Consider the following 13,174-nt stretch of genomic DNA (forward strand, 5'->3'; position numbering starts at 1 on the left):
AATGAAATTACATCTGTAAACTGAATGCCACATGCTGATTTGCAACTGAAAACTATAGCTGAAATTAATGAAAAAATAAACAGTCTTCCAAGTTCTTTTCTGTTAAAGATGGTAAAGTTTATTAACTGAATAGGGCTTCAGATAGTCGATTTTTTTAGCAAGATTTCATTAGCAAGTTAAGAAATGCTACAATTCATATGTAATGTGCATTTTTTCTAATTTGACTCACAAAACGTATTTAATATGGCAATGCAATTACATCTTTCTATTTTAATAAAACCATTTTTAACATAAAAAACACTCAAAACTGAATCTTCATAGTTTATCAGAGTAAACTACAGTCTGTTCATTTATGCTATGACATCTAAAGAGTGGGCTTCACAAGGAGTACTTTACTACACAGACTAAATTATAAGAATTTGTTAAAACATAAGCACATACATATATCACAAATTAAAACATTTATATTGTATATTACTATTACTTTAAGTTGCTTGCAATTTTACTCAATATAAATGTAAAGTTGTGAGTTATGCAGGTTCTCAAAACATATTCAGATAGTCCTTCCTTTTGTGTAACATAATTTCCACAATCATTTTTAATGTAAAATAATTTAACTACATGCATCCTAAAGAATTTTGAGAGAGCCACTGAAATGATTTGATATCTATTTTCAGTTCTGAAATATTTAGGCTTTTTTGTTGTTCTATTTTATTTTGATCTCAATTTTAAAAGTGTAAGCAATCAGTATAATGATAACAGGAGAGGTTGATAATTGGAGCGAATCTTAAAACTATTTAAAAGTGAGGACGATACCTGATCAGTTATTTATTGACTACATTTCTGACTAAAAATTATGAGAATCAAAGTTACAACCCTAAGCAAATAAGTAACATCTGTTTCAAAAGATGTAACAAAAATCAAGAGTACAATATCATACAACACTGACTGCATAATTTTAGGGTATACTTTATATTTTAATGCTTAAAACAGATGAAAGCTAGAGTTGTTAAACCTAATCTTTGCCGTAAAGTGTGATGTTTATACACCACAGGAAATATATTTTATGGCTGTCAGACAAACATATTAGTTCTTTAAGAAATGTAATCAACATTCAAGAGTTATTGTAAGTAGGTACCATGGGCACCATAAATAACTTGAATTTTCTTTTTTCTTCCCTTCTTTTATTAACAAAACTTTGTGATATACGAGTAATACAAGATGAAAATCAATGTAATAAGAAGGCACATCCAGTCAAAATATTCAAGATGATTTGCACGATGCAATATTTAAAAAAATAATTTCTACTCAGTAACTGATTGGATCAAAATAAAAAAAAATATTCTCATAGATTCTAATATGTGACAAAGTTTCTTGTAAAAGCTGTGCAATCATTAAAATACCAGACATTTTTAATGTAGTGTTTTGTTTCTTAAAATCAGTATAAGGCTCAAAAACAAGTGCATGTGCAGGAATATCAAAACCTCCAATTTTCTAGCTGCATAGAAACACAATGAGCAATGAGGAGATTCTTTCCAAATAAATGTATTATTTCCATACAAGTCTTGTCAGGTACTTGATCGTCTTTCTGGTCTTGGTACACATTTCATAATTGCAGCTCTCCACAGTGCTGGGGCAAGCAAAAGGCTTAGAGTAGTTACACTCAAAATAAGGAGGTAGACCTGAAAATTGGAGATCAGAATGCCATTACTTTTCTACAGTTCATATTAATAGTAATTCAGTAAACTAAGTAATGGCTGGGAGGGTTAATGAATATGCCAATTAGGGACTTTCTGGACCACTTTTCATAGAGACCTCAGCCTAGACTCCAACTCTGTGCCTGCAATTTCACATGCAAATGTATACACACATTAAGTAGTGAAATGCAGGATAATTTTAAAAATTTAACCCACTGGATGCAATAAGAGACAGGACCAAAGGCCACGCCCCCAATATACTAAAAAAATTCTATATTTGGTATTAATTAATACCAAAGTGTGCTAGCCATTTTACTGACAAAAATCAAGCCATAACCCATGCCTTGAGTGTTTACATATATCCTCAGGGCACAACCATATGACTGAAGATTCTGGAGAGTTTTAAATAGTAACTTTAAATTTAAAAATCAGAAAAAAAGTCTTACATTGGATAGTTCATTTTTGGAAATGTAAGCGCTATATATTGACTTTAGTAAAGCTTTTGATATTATCTTGTATGCCCATCTTATAAACAAATTAGAAAAATATAGCTAGAGGAGCTACTATAAAAGTTGGTGCATAACTGGTTGGAAAATTATTATCAGAGGATAGGTGTCAGCGGTTCGCAGTCAAGCTGGAAGGGCATATTGAGTGGGATCCATCAGGGATTGGTCCTGGGTCCAGTTCTGTTTAATGCTTTCATTAATGATTTAGACAATGACACAAAGAGTACACGTATAATGTTTGTAGACAATACCAGGCTGGAAAGGGTGGCAAGAGCTTTGGAGAATATGATTAAAATTTAAAATGATTTGGACAAACTGGAGAAATGGTCTAAAGTAAAATAGGTTGAAATTCAACAATGATAAATGCAAAGTACTACATTTAGGAAGGGAAAAAAATAAATTCTCCTAGACTTCTATGATTCTATGTAAAATTATCTAGAACAAACACTGGAAAGGTGCCATAATTCTTTATCTCAGAGCTCACAAAAACAAGCAACAAGAACTCCATGCACACACAAGTGGGCTCCAAAATTTCACTGTGATCACTGTTGGTACAGGCTAAAATTACTATACAAAAGTACAATTTTATAACTTCATTTTATAGAAGGGAACACAGAACTATTAGTCAGAATGCCTATCTAACACACTATGTTTTTTAGTCTCCCTTATATGTAACTAGTCCCAACAACTATGCAGCCTATTGCTATCAGAGAATAAAGGGAGTTCTTTATCTCAATTAGTAAATTTAGTTATTTTATTTTTTGTGCTGATATTGTGGGCTCAATTTACATATTTTATGTGCTAAATTAAAACAAGTTACCAAAAAGGGAAAAATGCATTTTAAAAATATGGAAGCCCAACATGAAATTATATAAACGATAAATAAATTAGTAAAGTTGTTTATAAAGACATGCATGCATCAAATAATTTTCTGATTTATGTAGACCTATTTCATTAACTTAACATGTACAAAATGATACCAAGAGATTACTAATTTAGATTATATGTTTCAGATACAACATAGTACATAAAACCCAATAAACTACTCAGATACTAAAAATGAACTAGATATCTATAAATAGCTCACCTCTCGAGAAATGATCCCTGCTCTACGTGCTCTACTTCCCAGAACAAAAGAAAACTCACTGACTTGTGCCAGCCCTGCTGAGACAATCCATTTGATATACTGGCTGCTCTTTGGCAGAATCAGAGAAAGGACAAGCACTGCCAAAACAAACTTTAAAGAACAAAGGTTTTTTAGAAGCATGTTAGATAAAACAGCATGTTCTCTGTAATCAATTCAAGAACAGTGATACTAGTTATTACATTACCATATATTGAACAGCACAATGGTCATCTAAACCAACAGTTACTGTGCATTAAAACTCTTAAATCAGACTGTTTGCTAACAATCTTTTATACCAGTGTTTCTCGAAGTGGACCAGGGCTCACTTTAGGAAAGCTGTTAGCAGGCCTTTACCGCTTTGTTTATCTAAAGGGTCCACAGCCATGGAGCCTCACAGCTCCCACTGGCTCTGTTTCGCGTTTCCAGTTAGGGTTGCCAGATGGTCTCCCAAAAAATACCGGACACGTGGTATTTTTTGGTCGAGCAACAACAACAAAAAAGGAACAAGGGATAATAAGCCCCGCACCCCCCAAGTTCTGGGGTGCCCAGAGCGGCGATTGCAACCCTGCCTCCCAGCTGAGACTGGGAGTCCCAGCCACTCCCTTCGCCCCCACCAGGCTTCTGCGCAATCACAGGCTCCTAGCGCCAATCATGGCCCCGCCTTCCAGCTGCTCTCCCCACCCACGCCAGGCTTCCATCCGGTGCGCAGCCGGAAAAATCAGAGAATACCGGACATTGCACATGTCCAGTATTCTCTGATTTTTTTCAACCAAAGAGCGCAAATACCCGACTGTCCGGTAGAATACCGGACACCTGGCAACCCTATTTCCAGTCAAGGGGAATCATAGGAAATAGTGGCCTGGGCCAGGCCACATCCTGTGGCTCCCCTTGGCTGGAAACAGCAAACTAGAGCCAATGGGAGCTGTGAGGCTCCATGGCTGTGGATCCTTTAGGTAAACAAAGTGGCACAGGCCTGCTAGCAGCTTTCCCAAAGCGGGTCCATGGTCCGCTTTGAAAAATACTACTTCATGCAGTCTAAAAGCAGTACAGCATTTGCTATAGTGAAAAGATTTGATAATGCCAGCATACATACAGCTTAATCTAGAAAAATGGATGCCGACATTTAAATTTAACAGCCCCCTTTAATGTTAAAAAGTCCCATTCATTACTGGGAGTCTCACATCAACATATAATACTAAGAAAAAAAATACAGAATATATAGTAAAAAAACCTGACATTCGCCAGTAATAATACTTCATATATTTCCCTATTTCACAAGGGCATTGTGATAAATACATTAAATATTGTGAAATGCTTTGAGATCTACTGATAAAAAATGCTAGGTATTATTATATAAAAGCATTTACTATATTACATACACAGAGAGTAATCAGAAAAAAATCTTTGCCACACTGACCATTTATATTTAAGCACTTCTGATTAAGTATTATATATATTGTATAGCATGAAGCACTTAAAATAACAATATTATGAGATAAGAAAAAGGGTACCTTCATTATTACCACTGATAATGTAAGAAATAGCAAGACTGTGAGTTCATATATCACAAAAGTAGGAAAAACATGAAGCCCTATAAGAAAAAAAAAATCAAGAATAGGTGAGACATATTGCTTTACCACATCAGTTTTCAATCATAGTGAACACAACACAAGAATATTTATATATACATTTCTAAACATGAATGATGAAATCCTAACTGGTTTTCTTTATAATGGTTTTCTTAAATACATCTGTGGAAGTCACTAGAACAATAATGCCATGTTACAGGGTAATTATGATTTGTTTTTGTCTGTTTTTCTGTGGGAAAAGCTACAATAAAAGGAAAGATTTCTTGTCTTGTAAAATAATTGGAGTTCTTCAAACGTTTGTCTCTATGAGTGTTCCACTTCAGATGCACATGTGCCCATACCTCTTTGATCAAAGATTTTTCCCAAGTGATAACAATGCCTGTTTTGTCCATGCACACTCTAGTTATTTTCATGCCTCATACACATATGGGGCTGTGATGCATGAACCACACTTTGTTCCTTCTCAGTCTCATGTAAAGAAGATTCTGAAGCAGGAAAGGAGGGCATGTGGTGGAGCATCAATTTGAGAAAAAAATCTTCAAGAACTCCAGGTACTGTACAAGGTACTTTTCTTTTTCTGAGTAACAGCCTTACAGGTGCTTCAATTCAAGTGCCTCCTAAGATGTACTCCTCAAAAGGAGGTGGGTGTTTGGAGCAGGTTCTAAGACTGTCTGAAAGGCAACATCTGCCTGAGATGCACACACTGAGGCATAGTACTTTGAGAAAGTGTGGATGAAGTTTATGTGGCAGCTTTTACAATTTTTTCCAATAGGTACTTTTTTCAGAAAGCATAAAGAAGTGGACTGAAATCGGGTAGAATGGGCTGTAGCCCAAGGAGGAGGGCACTGGATGTTAGCAGCTTTGCGGCAGGAAAGAATTCAAATAGAGGTTAATCTGGAATGTCTTTGACTGAACATAGACATCCTTTTAACTGTCTACAAAAGAGACAATCTAGGAAAGGCATGAAAGGTCCTAGTCCTATCTAAAGAAAAAGTTACTCACCTTGCTGCAGTAACAATGGTCCTTTGAGGTGTGTCCCCGTGGGTGCTCCACATCCCGCCCTCCTCCCTGCTCCGGGTCCTCTGTTTATTTCTCGTTGCAGATACCAAGCGGTGAAAGGAACTGGCAGGGTGCTGGACCGTGCAACGTCGGAAAGGGCGTGAACGGCGCATGGCGCTAAACGTGCATGCGTGGCCCAGCCAACTACAACTGTAAAAACCTCTGACCAGCGGTGCCAGGATGAGCCCAACACCATCGTTATTGCACCAAGGTGAGTATCTTCTTCTTCTAGTGATCCCCGTGGGTGCTCCACTCTAGGTGACTGTAAAGCAGTAGCCAATGCATGTGCTCCAGGTCAATGCTTTTCTGCAACTGATGGAACTGCAGATGCTACTGCCACATCCATGGCCCAACGTTGTACTATTGCATAGTGTCGCATGAAAGAAGTACTGGAAGACCAGGTCGCTGCACAACACGTCACTGAGGGGGACTCCGCGGGCAAAAGCTGTGGAGGTTGCTACTGCTCTTGTAGAGAGTTCATTCAGTTGTGAAGGAAGGGGTCTGCTCCGTATCGAGTGACAGGTGGTATTATGGAGACCAATGAGTCCGGCAATACGCTGGCTAGAAAGTGCATTGCCCCTGGAGCGCTGTGCAATGGAAACTAGAAGTCTGTCTGTCTGCTGCCATTGTCGGGTTTTTTCTATATAAAAGGAAAGAGCTCGGCGAACATCAAGCATGTGTAGTAAGACGTCCTTCCGTGAAGAACGAGGTTTCGGAAAGAAGGATGTAAGAACGATGGGCTCATTAATGTGAAAAGAGGAGCAGACCTTGGGAGTAAAAGCAGGGTGAAAATGTAATGTAACCGAGTCTTTGGAAAAGGACATGAAAGGTGGAGTTGCCATTAATGTCACCAGCTCACTAACTCTGCGTGCCGATGTAATTGCTAGCAGAAAAGCTAGCTTCATAGTCAACATTTGTAATGGGATAGTCGCTAGTGGTTTGAATGGAGGGTGCATGATGGTATTGAGCGCCAGATCCAGATTCCAGGAGGGAGGTGGTGGTCTTCGAGGTGGGTATAGGTTCATCAGACCTTTCAAAAATCTTTTCGTGGTTTGATGAGCGAACAGTGGAAAGCACTAATAGCTGCTAAATGTACTTTCAGGGATGAGAGGGAAAGCCCCAAACTCTGCAGGTGAACAACATAATCGAGGATTTCGTGCAAAGGAGAGGTCTGTGGCTCGATGTTGTTACGAAAACACCACTGGGAATATCTACACCATTTTGCAAGGTTAGCATTCTGTGTAGACGACTTTCTGCTGTGTATCAGTATCATTTTGACATGGTCCGAGCAAAGGGTCTTTCCCTCTCTGAGCCAGTTAGCAGCCATGCTGTCAGATGTAGAGAGTCCAATCTGGGGTGTAGGAGAGAGCCTCGCTCCTGTGAGAGAAGGTCCAGATGGGGAGGGAGAGGCCAAGGTGGTACGAGTGACATTTTATATAAGAGCGGATACCATGTTTGCCTCGGCCAGGCTGGGGCTATCATGATGATCGTTGCTGCCTCCATTTTGATTTTCTCCAACACACTGAGGATGAGGACCATCGGAGGGAACGCATAGAGGAGTGTCTTCTTCCAGGTGGTTAGAAGAGCATCACCGAGAGAAGCCCTACCTATACCTGCTCTGAAGCAAAATAGGGGACATTTCGCGTTGTCGGGAGTAGCAAACAGATCCACTACCGGTGTTCCCCATCTGTGGAAAAACTCGTAGGAGTATATCTGTTCTTATTTCCCATTCATGATCTTGAGGAAAACGCCTGCTGAGAGAGTCCGCAATGACATTGATGGTGCCAGGTAAGACAGACGTTATGGTGATGTTGTTCCGTATGCACCAGTTCCAGAACCGCACTGCTTCAGCACATAGGCAGCGTGATCTTGCTCTTCCTTGTCTGTTTATGTGTACATTGTCGCTACATTGTCCATCAACACTCTGATGGAGGTGCCCCTTACGTATAGGAGGAAGTGCCTGCATGCATGGAAGACAGCTCTCAGCTCTAGGAGGTTTATGTGACGGCACCTCTTGGCAAGTGACCATTTGCCTTGTATGCGCTTGTCGTTCATGTGAGTGCCCCATCCGATGAGGGAGGCGTCCATTGTTATCTGAATGGACTGTTGCGGATGATGAAAAGGAACTCCCATCATGAGGTTTTTCGTTTTTGCCCACCAGCGGAGGGACATCCAAATGTGAGACGGCAGAGTTACTATCATGTGAATACTGTGCTTCGTAGGTATGTACACAGTTGCCAACCAGTGATGCAAGTTCTGTAAATGAAGTTGTACGTGAGGAACAACAAAGGTGGTAACGGCCATGTGGCCCAGTTTGGAACCGAGATTGTTGGAGCCGAGATTGTTGGAGCCTTGTGAGATTGTTGGAGATTGTCGAGTACTTGTACCAGGTTTTGGATTGTCTGGAATCTGTCCAGTGGTAGGTACACCCTCACCGCAAGGGAATCAAGGATGGCTCCTATAAACTTTATGCTTTGCTTCGGGATTAGTGTTGACTTTTGCTCGCTCACTATGAGACCGAGGGAGTCGAACGTGTGTTTGACCGATATCACCATATGCAAGGTCTCTTGTTGCATTGCGCTCTTGATTAGACAAACGTCGAGATAGGGAAATATTACGACGCTTAGACGGCAGATGTGTGCTGCAACTACAGCAAGGGTCTTTGAAAATCCCCTGGGTGCTCATGTGAGACCAAATGGTAAAACGCGATATTGGAAGTGTTCGTTGTCTACTACAAATCAAAGAAATCTCCTGTGCGTGGGATGCACAGTGATATGGAAATATGCATCTTGTAGGTTGAGGGCTGCAAACCAATCGTAGTTGTCGAGAGATGGAATTATTGTGGTAAGTGTCACCATCTTGAATCGCTTTCAAAGATAATGATTCAACAGGCATAGATCGAGGATGGGTCTCCAACCTCCCATCTTTTTCTGCGTTATTTCCTAACGCAAATAGAACCCTCTTCCTCTGAACTGGTCCGGGACCCTCTCTATTGCCCTAATGGCAAGAAGACGGTACTACCGACAGAAGACGGTACACTTCTGTCGTAAGAAGTCCTTGTGAGATGGGTCTCTGAAGAGGGACGGAGTAGGTGGGTTGGTGGGACGAAGGGAGGTAAAGGGGATTGTGAGTTCTGATTTTATGACCTCCAATACCCATCTGTCAGATGATATCTCGGCCCACTGTTGATAAAAGGGCCGGAGACGATAATGGAATAGAAGTGTGGTGCCAGAAATGCTTGTGACAGCAATAGGTGTGTGCATTCCCTTGACCGAGAAGTCAAACTTGCTGTTTCGAGGATGGTGGATTGGTTGCGCGAGATATTTGGGGACGCCTGCATTGTGGTCGTTGCTTAGGATGCGTTTGGTCAAATGGACGCTGCTGCAGTCTGCGGGACTGGCAGTCATATCTTCTTTGATATGGAAAATACCGTCTACGCTGGAAGGGGAGTGCATACATTCCAAGTGTGCACAAGGTAGTATGAGAATCCTTGCCTGTGAGAAGGACTTCGTCTGTCTTTTCCATGAATAACTTGAGTTTGTCAAAGGGAAGATCCTGAGAAGCTGAATATGAGCCAACAGTGTGCCTTTGTTGCCAAGAAGGCATTGCCAACAGACTGAGGAAAGTGATTATTCCCCTCTATTCAATCCTGGTAAGGTCACATTTGGAATACTGTGTTCAGTTTTGGGCCCTTCACTACAGAAAGGATGAGGATAAACTGGAGAGTCTAGTAGAGGACAACAAAAATGATTAGGGGGTTGCGGCACATGATTTATGAGGTGAGAGTGACGGAATTTGGTTAATTTAGTCTGCAGAAGAATGAGGGGGGATTAGATAACAGCCTTCAACTACCAGAAGGGGGGTTCCAAAGAGGATGGACCCAAGTTATTCTCAATGATGGAAGATGACAAAACAAGAAGCGATGGTCTCAAGTTGCAGCGTGGGATGTCTAGGTTGAATATTAGGAAAACTATTTCACTAAGAGAGTGGTGAAGTAGTGGAATGAGTCGCCTAGGTAGATGGCAGAATCTCCATCCTTAGATTTATAAGGTGAGACTTGACAAAGCCATGTCTGGAATAATTTAATTGAGGTTGTCCCTGCTTTGAGCAGTGGGTTAGACTAGATGACCTCCTGAGGTCTCTTCCAACACTAATTATCTATGATTCTATCATAATTAGCAATTCTGAACTGCACAGTGACAGATGAGTAGCTCTAGCAACCAAAGTAGTCCAAATGATTTAGATCTTTATAGTGGTGGAAGGGAGGGGTCATTTTGAATGATGTCTGTTGCATTCATTCAGAGCATCCACAGCCAAAGAGTTGAGGACTGGATGTGTGAAGAAAAATACTAACCTCTGGCAGGAATGTTTTGTATCATGTCCTCTTACAGGTTGGTGGCACAGTGACAAGGATTTGCTAAATTGTTTTTGTGGGCTCCACTAAAGACTCATTTATGGGCAAGGCTACTTGAGTAGAAGTGGGATTATCAAGCATATCCAATAGTCTCTGTTGGAAACTCTTGGATTTCTTCCAAGGGAATGTCAGCAACTATTCATTAGGTCCTGAGTTTGTCTAAAATCAGCTAAGGTGGGTGGATAGATGTGTAAGAGAAAAAAATAAATGTTCATCAGAGGAGAACAAAAGTCAGCTCTTTTTTTGTGTTTTTACAACAGCTCTTCATCTGGTGGGGACTGAAATGGAGGAGTGGAAGGAACAGAAGAGCACAGACTCCGATGCTCAATTCAGGAGGTAGGTGCCTTGGAGAACTGCTGACAGTAGGCAGACGAAGGATCCCAATAAGGCCATTGAGAGGGGCAATAAGGGAAGGGGGAGGTGCACCCAAGCTTGAGGATGTGGCAGGTCTTGAGGCTGGGTTTTTAGAAATGTCCCTTGGTTGTTTAAAAGTTTAGCCAAGAACTTTTAGCTATGAATATCCAACCCAGTCACATGCACATACCAAGAAGTTTTATTCTAGCCTGAAAAATTCCTCCTCCCCTTAAAAAGGGATGCTCTTTAAGCATTGCCTATTAAACAATCTGACTGATCAGTATAAATTAATTTTAATAATAAGAACAAATATCCAAGGAAGGGAATAAAACAGAAGAGTCCCAAGCAAGGGTGGGAGGGAAAGGGGGAGGGTGCACGGGCATGGTTGAACTGCTTTAACTGAAAACATTTTAACTCTGTGTGCAACAGAGCTCCTATTCATTTAAGACAGGGGTCTCCAAACTTTTCAGCCCGAGGGCCGCATTAACTATCAAACAGCAGTTCGGGGGCCGACTACACACTTGAGGTCCAAATAAAAAACAATCAAAACATGGATGTTGTTTTTAATTATTTATTTAATATTATTTTATTCAGTTATTATTTAATAACACATTGATACACTACACATGAACACCTGTATTAGTGTGAATGGTGAAATTGTTTCCTGGATGCCAAAATAGCAGACATTTCTGGCTTTAGATTTGTTGTCCCTAACATCAACAGTGACCTGAGATTATCATCGGACAAGTTTGTTCTCAAATTGTTCTTCACATATTTCATTCTTGAAAATGTTTGTTCACACAGGTATGTTGTTCCAAAGATTGAAAGGTACCTTGATGCAAAAGTTTTGACATTAGGAAAGTCTTCCTTGGGCAAAAACTGGTAAAAACCCACCAGTCCTATTTTGAACTTGTCCCTAAGGAGGTCATTTGCTTGCAACTCAATGACTTCCAGCTGCAGTTCATCTGGGCAACTGGCCACATCTGCTTCAAATTTGAAACAATCTCACTTCTTCTGCCTTTGAATCCAAGTCAGAAAACCGCTGCTGAAACTGCAGCTGGAGGTCTTTGATGATCTCGCATGCAAATGACATGGGGAACTCAGCTGTTGCTTCAGCCATGAAGACCTTGCACTGGTGAAAGTGCGTCAAGTTGTTGGCCTGTACTTGTTCCAAAAACAAGACAAGTTTGGATCTGAAGGCCTTTAGGTGGGTGTATAGATCAGAAACTAGATTTTGCTCTCCTTGTAGTTTTAGGTTCAGAAAATTTAAATGACTAGTTATGTCTGCAGCAAAAGCCAATTTCCATACCCACTCTTCATCAGACAGTAATGGCTGTGGCTTGCCTTTACTTTCCAGGAAGTCACCTATTTCCTTTCTTAACTTAAATACTCTGCTCAGAACTTTCTCACAACTTAGCCATCTTACTGCTGTGTAATATGGTAAATCTTGCGATTCTGTGTCTATCTTTCAACATGTCTCTGAACTGTCTATGGTTGAGCCCATGTGACCTTATTAAATTCACCATCTTCACCACAGGATTCAGTACACTGCTAATGTCCACATATTTAGCACACAAAGCTTGCTGGTGAATAATACAGTGCAGGAACATTGGTTGTATAATGTTTTTCTCATTACACATCTGCTTCACTTGTCCAACCAAGCCTTTCTTTATGCCACTCATGTTCTTTCCTCCATCAACAGTCAGGCAACTGAGGTTAGTCCAGTCCAAGTTATAATCAGCAAATGTTTTTTTCAACTCATTGAATATATCCTCTCCGGTAACAGTGCCATACATGCTATGTAGGGAAGCCAGCTCTTGTGTTATGTTCATGTCTTCATCCACACCTCTAATGAACACAAGCAGTTGAGAGGTGGAGCAGCTGTCCAGCGATTCATCCATTGCAATTGAAAAATGGCGAAACTTGCTTGCATTTTTCGCTATTTGAGTCACAATGTTTTCACCCATGTCTGCAACACGGCGGGCAATGGTATTCGCACCCAAAGCTACATTTTCAAATTGTTTTGACTTTTCTGGGCAAAGTTCCTCAGCCACTTCCAACAAACATTCCTTCACTACTTCACCATCTGTAAAGGGTTTGCCACTTTTAGCCAGGACGTAGGCAACTTTATAACTGGCCTTAGTTAAGGATTCATTTTCATTTGAGGATTTACTGAACAATGTCCTCTGAGATGTGAGTTGATTTTGTAATTTAGAAAATTTTTCGGCACGGACTTTACCCTTCAACTGTACATATTTCTCCTGATGTTTGCTTTGATGATGACGGCGCAGGTTGTATTCTTTCATCACAGCCACGGTTTCGTTGCAAATCACACACAATGCTTTCTCGCCGGATTTGATGAAGAAGTATTTCAAACTCCATTCTTCTTGAAATTGCCGACACTCATCGTCTATTTTTCTTTTCCTCTC

The 13,174-nt window shown here is 40.4% G+C and overlaps 1 protein-coding gene across 2 annotated transcripts in view; it reads right to left on the reverse strand.

Annotated features, from left to right (window-relative positions):
* Nucleotides 1–92: 92 nt before the first annotated feature.
* The window catches only part of SLC9D1 (solute carrier family 9 member D1), a 65,205-nt gene continuing 52,123 nt past the window's right edge, over nucleotides 93–13,174 (reverse strand). For both annotated transcript variants that reach the window (XM_006138936.5, XM_006138935.5), the window contains exons 11-13: nucleotides 4,841–4,920; nucleotides 3,291–3,440; nucleotides 93–1,682 (exon numbers count right to left, since the gene is read on the reverse strand). In XM_006138936.5, coding sequence (XP_006138998.1) covers nucleotides 1,569–1,682; nucleotides 3,291–3,440; nucleotides 4,841–4,920 — 344 coding nt within the window. In that variant the 3' untranslated portion in view covers nucleotides 93–1,568. The remainder of the gene's footprint in view (nucleotides 1,683–3,290; nucleotides 3,441–4,840; nucleotides 4,921–13,174) is intronic.

Source organism: Pelodiscus sinensis, chromosome 1 (genome assembly GCF_052426305.1).
Source record: "Pelodiscus sinensis isolate ZL-2025 chromosome 1, ASM5242630v1, whole genome shotgun sequence".
Classification (NCBI taxonomy): Eukaryota; Metazoa; Chordata; order Testudines; family Trionychidae; genus Pelodiscus; species Pelodiscus sinensis.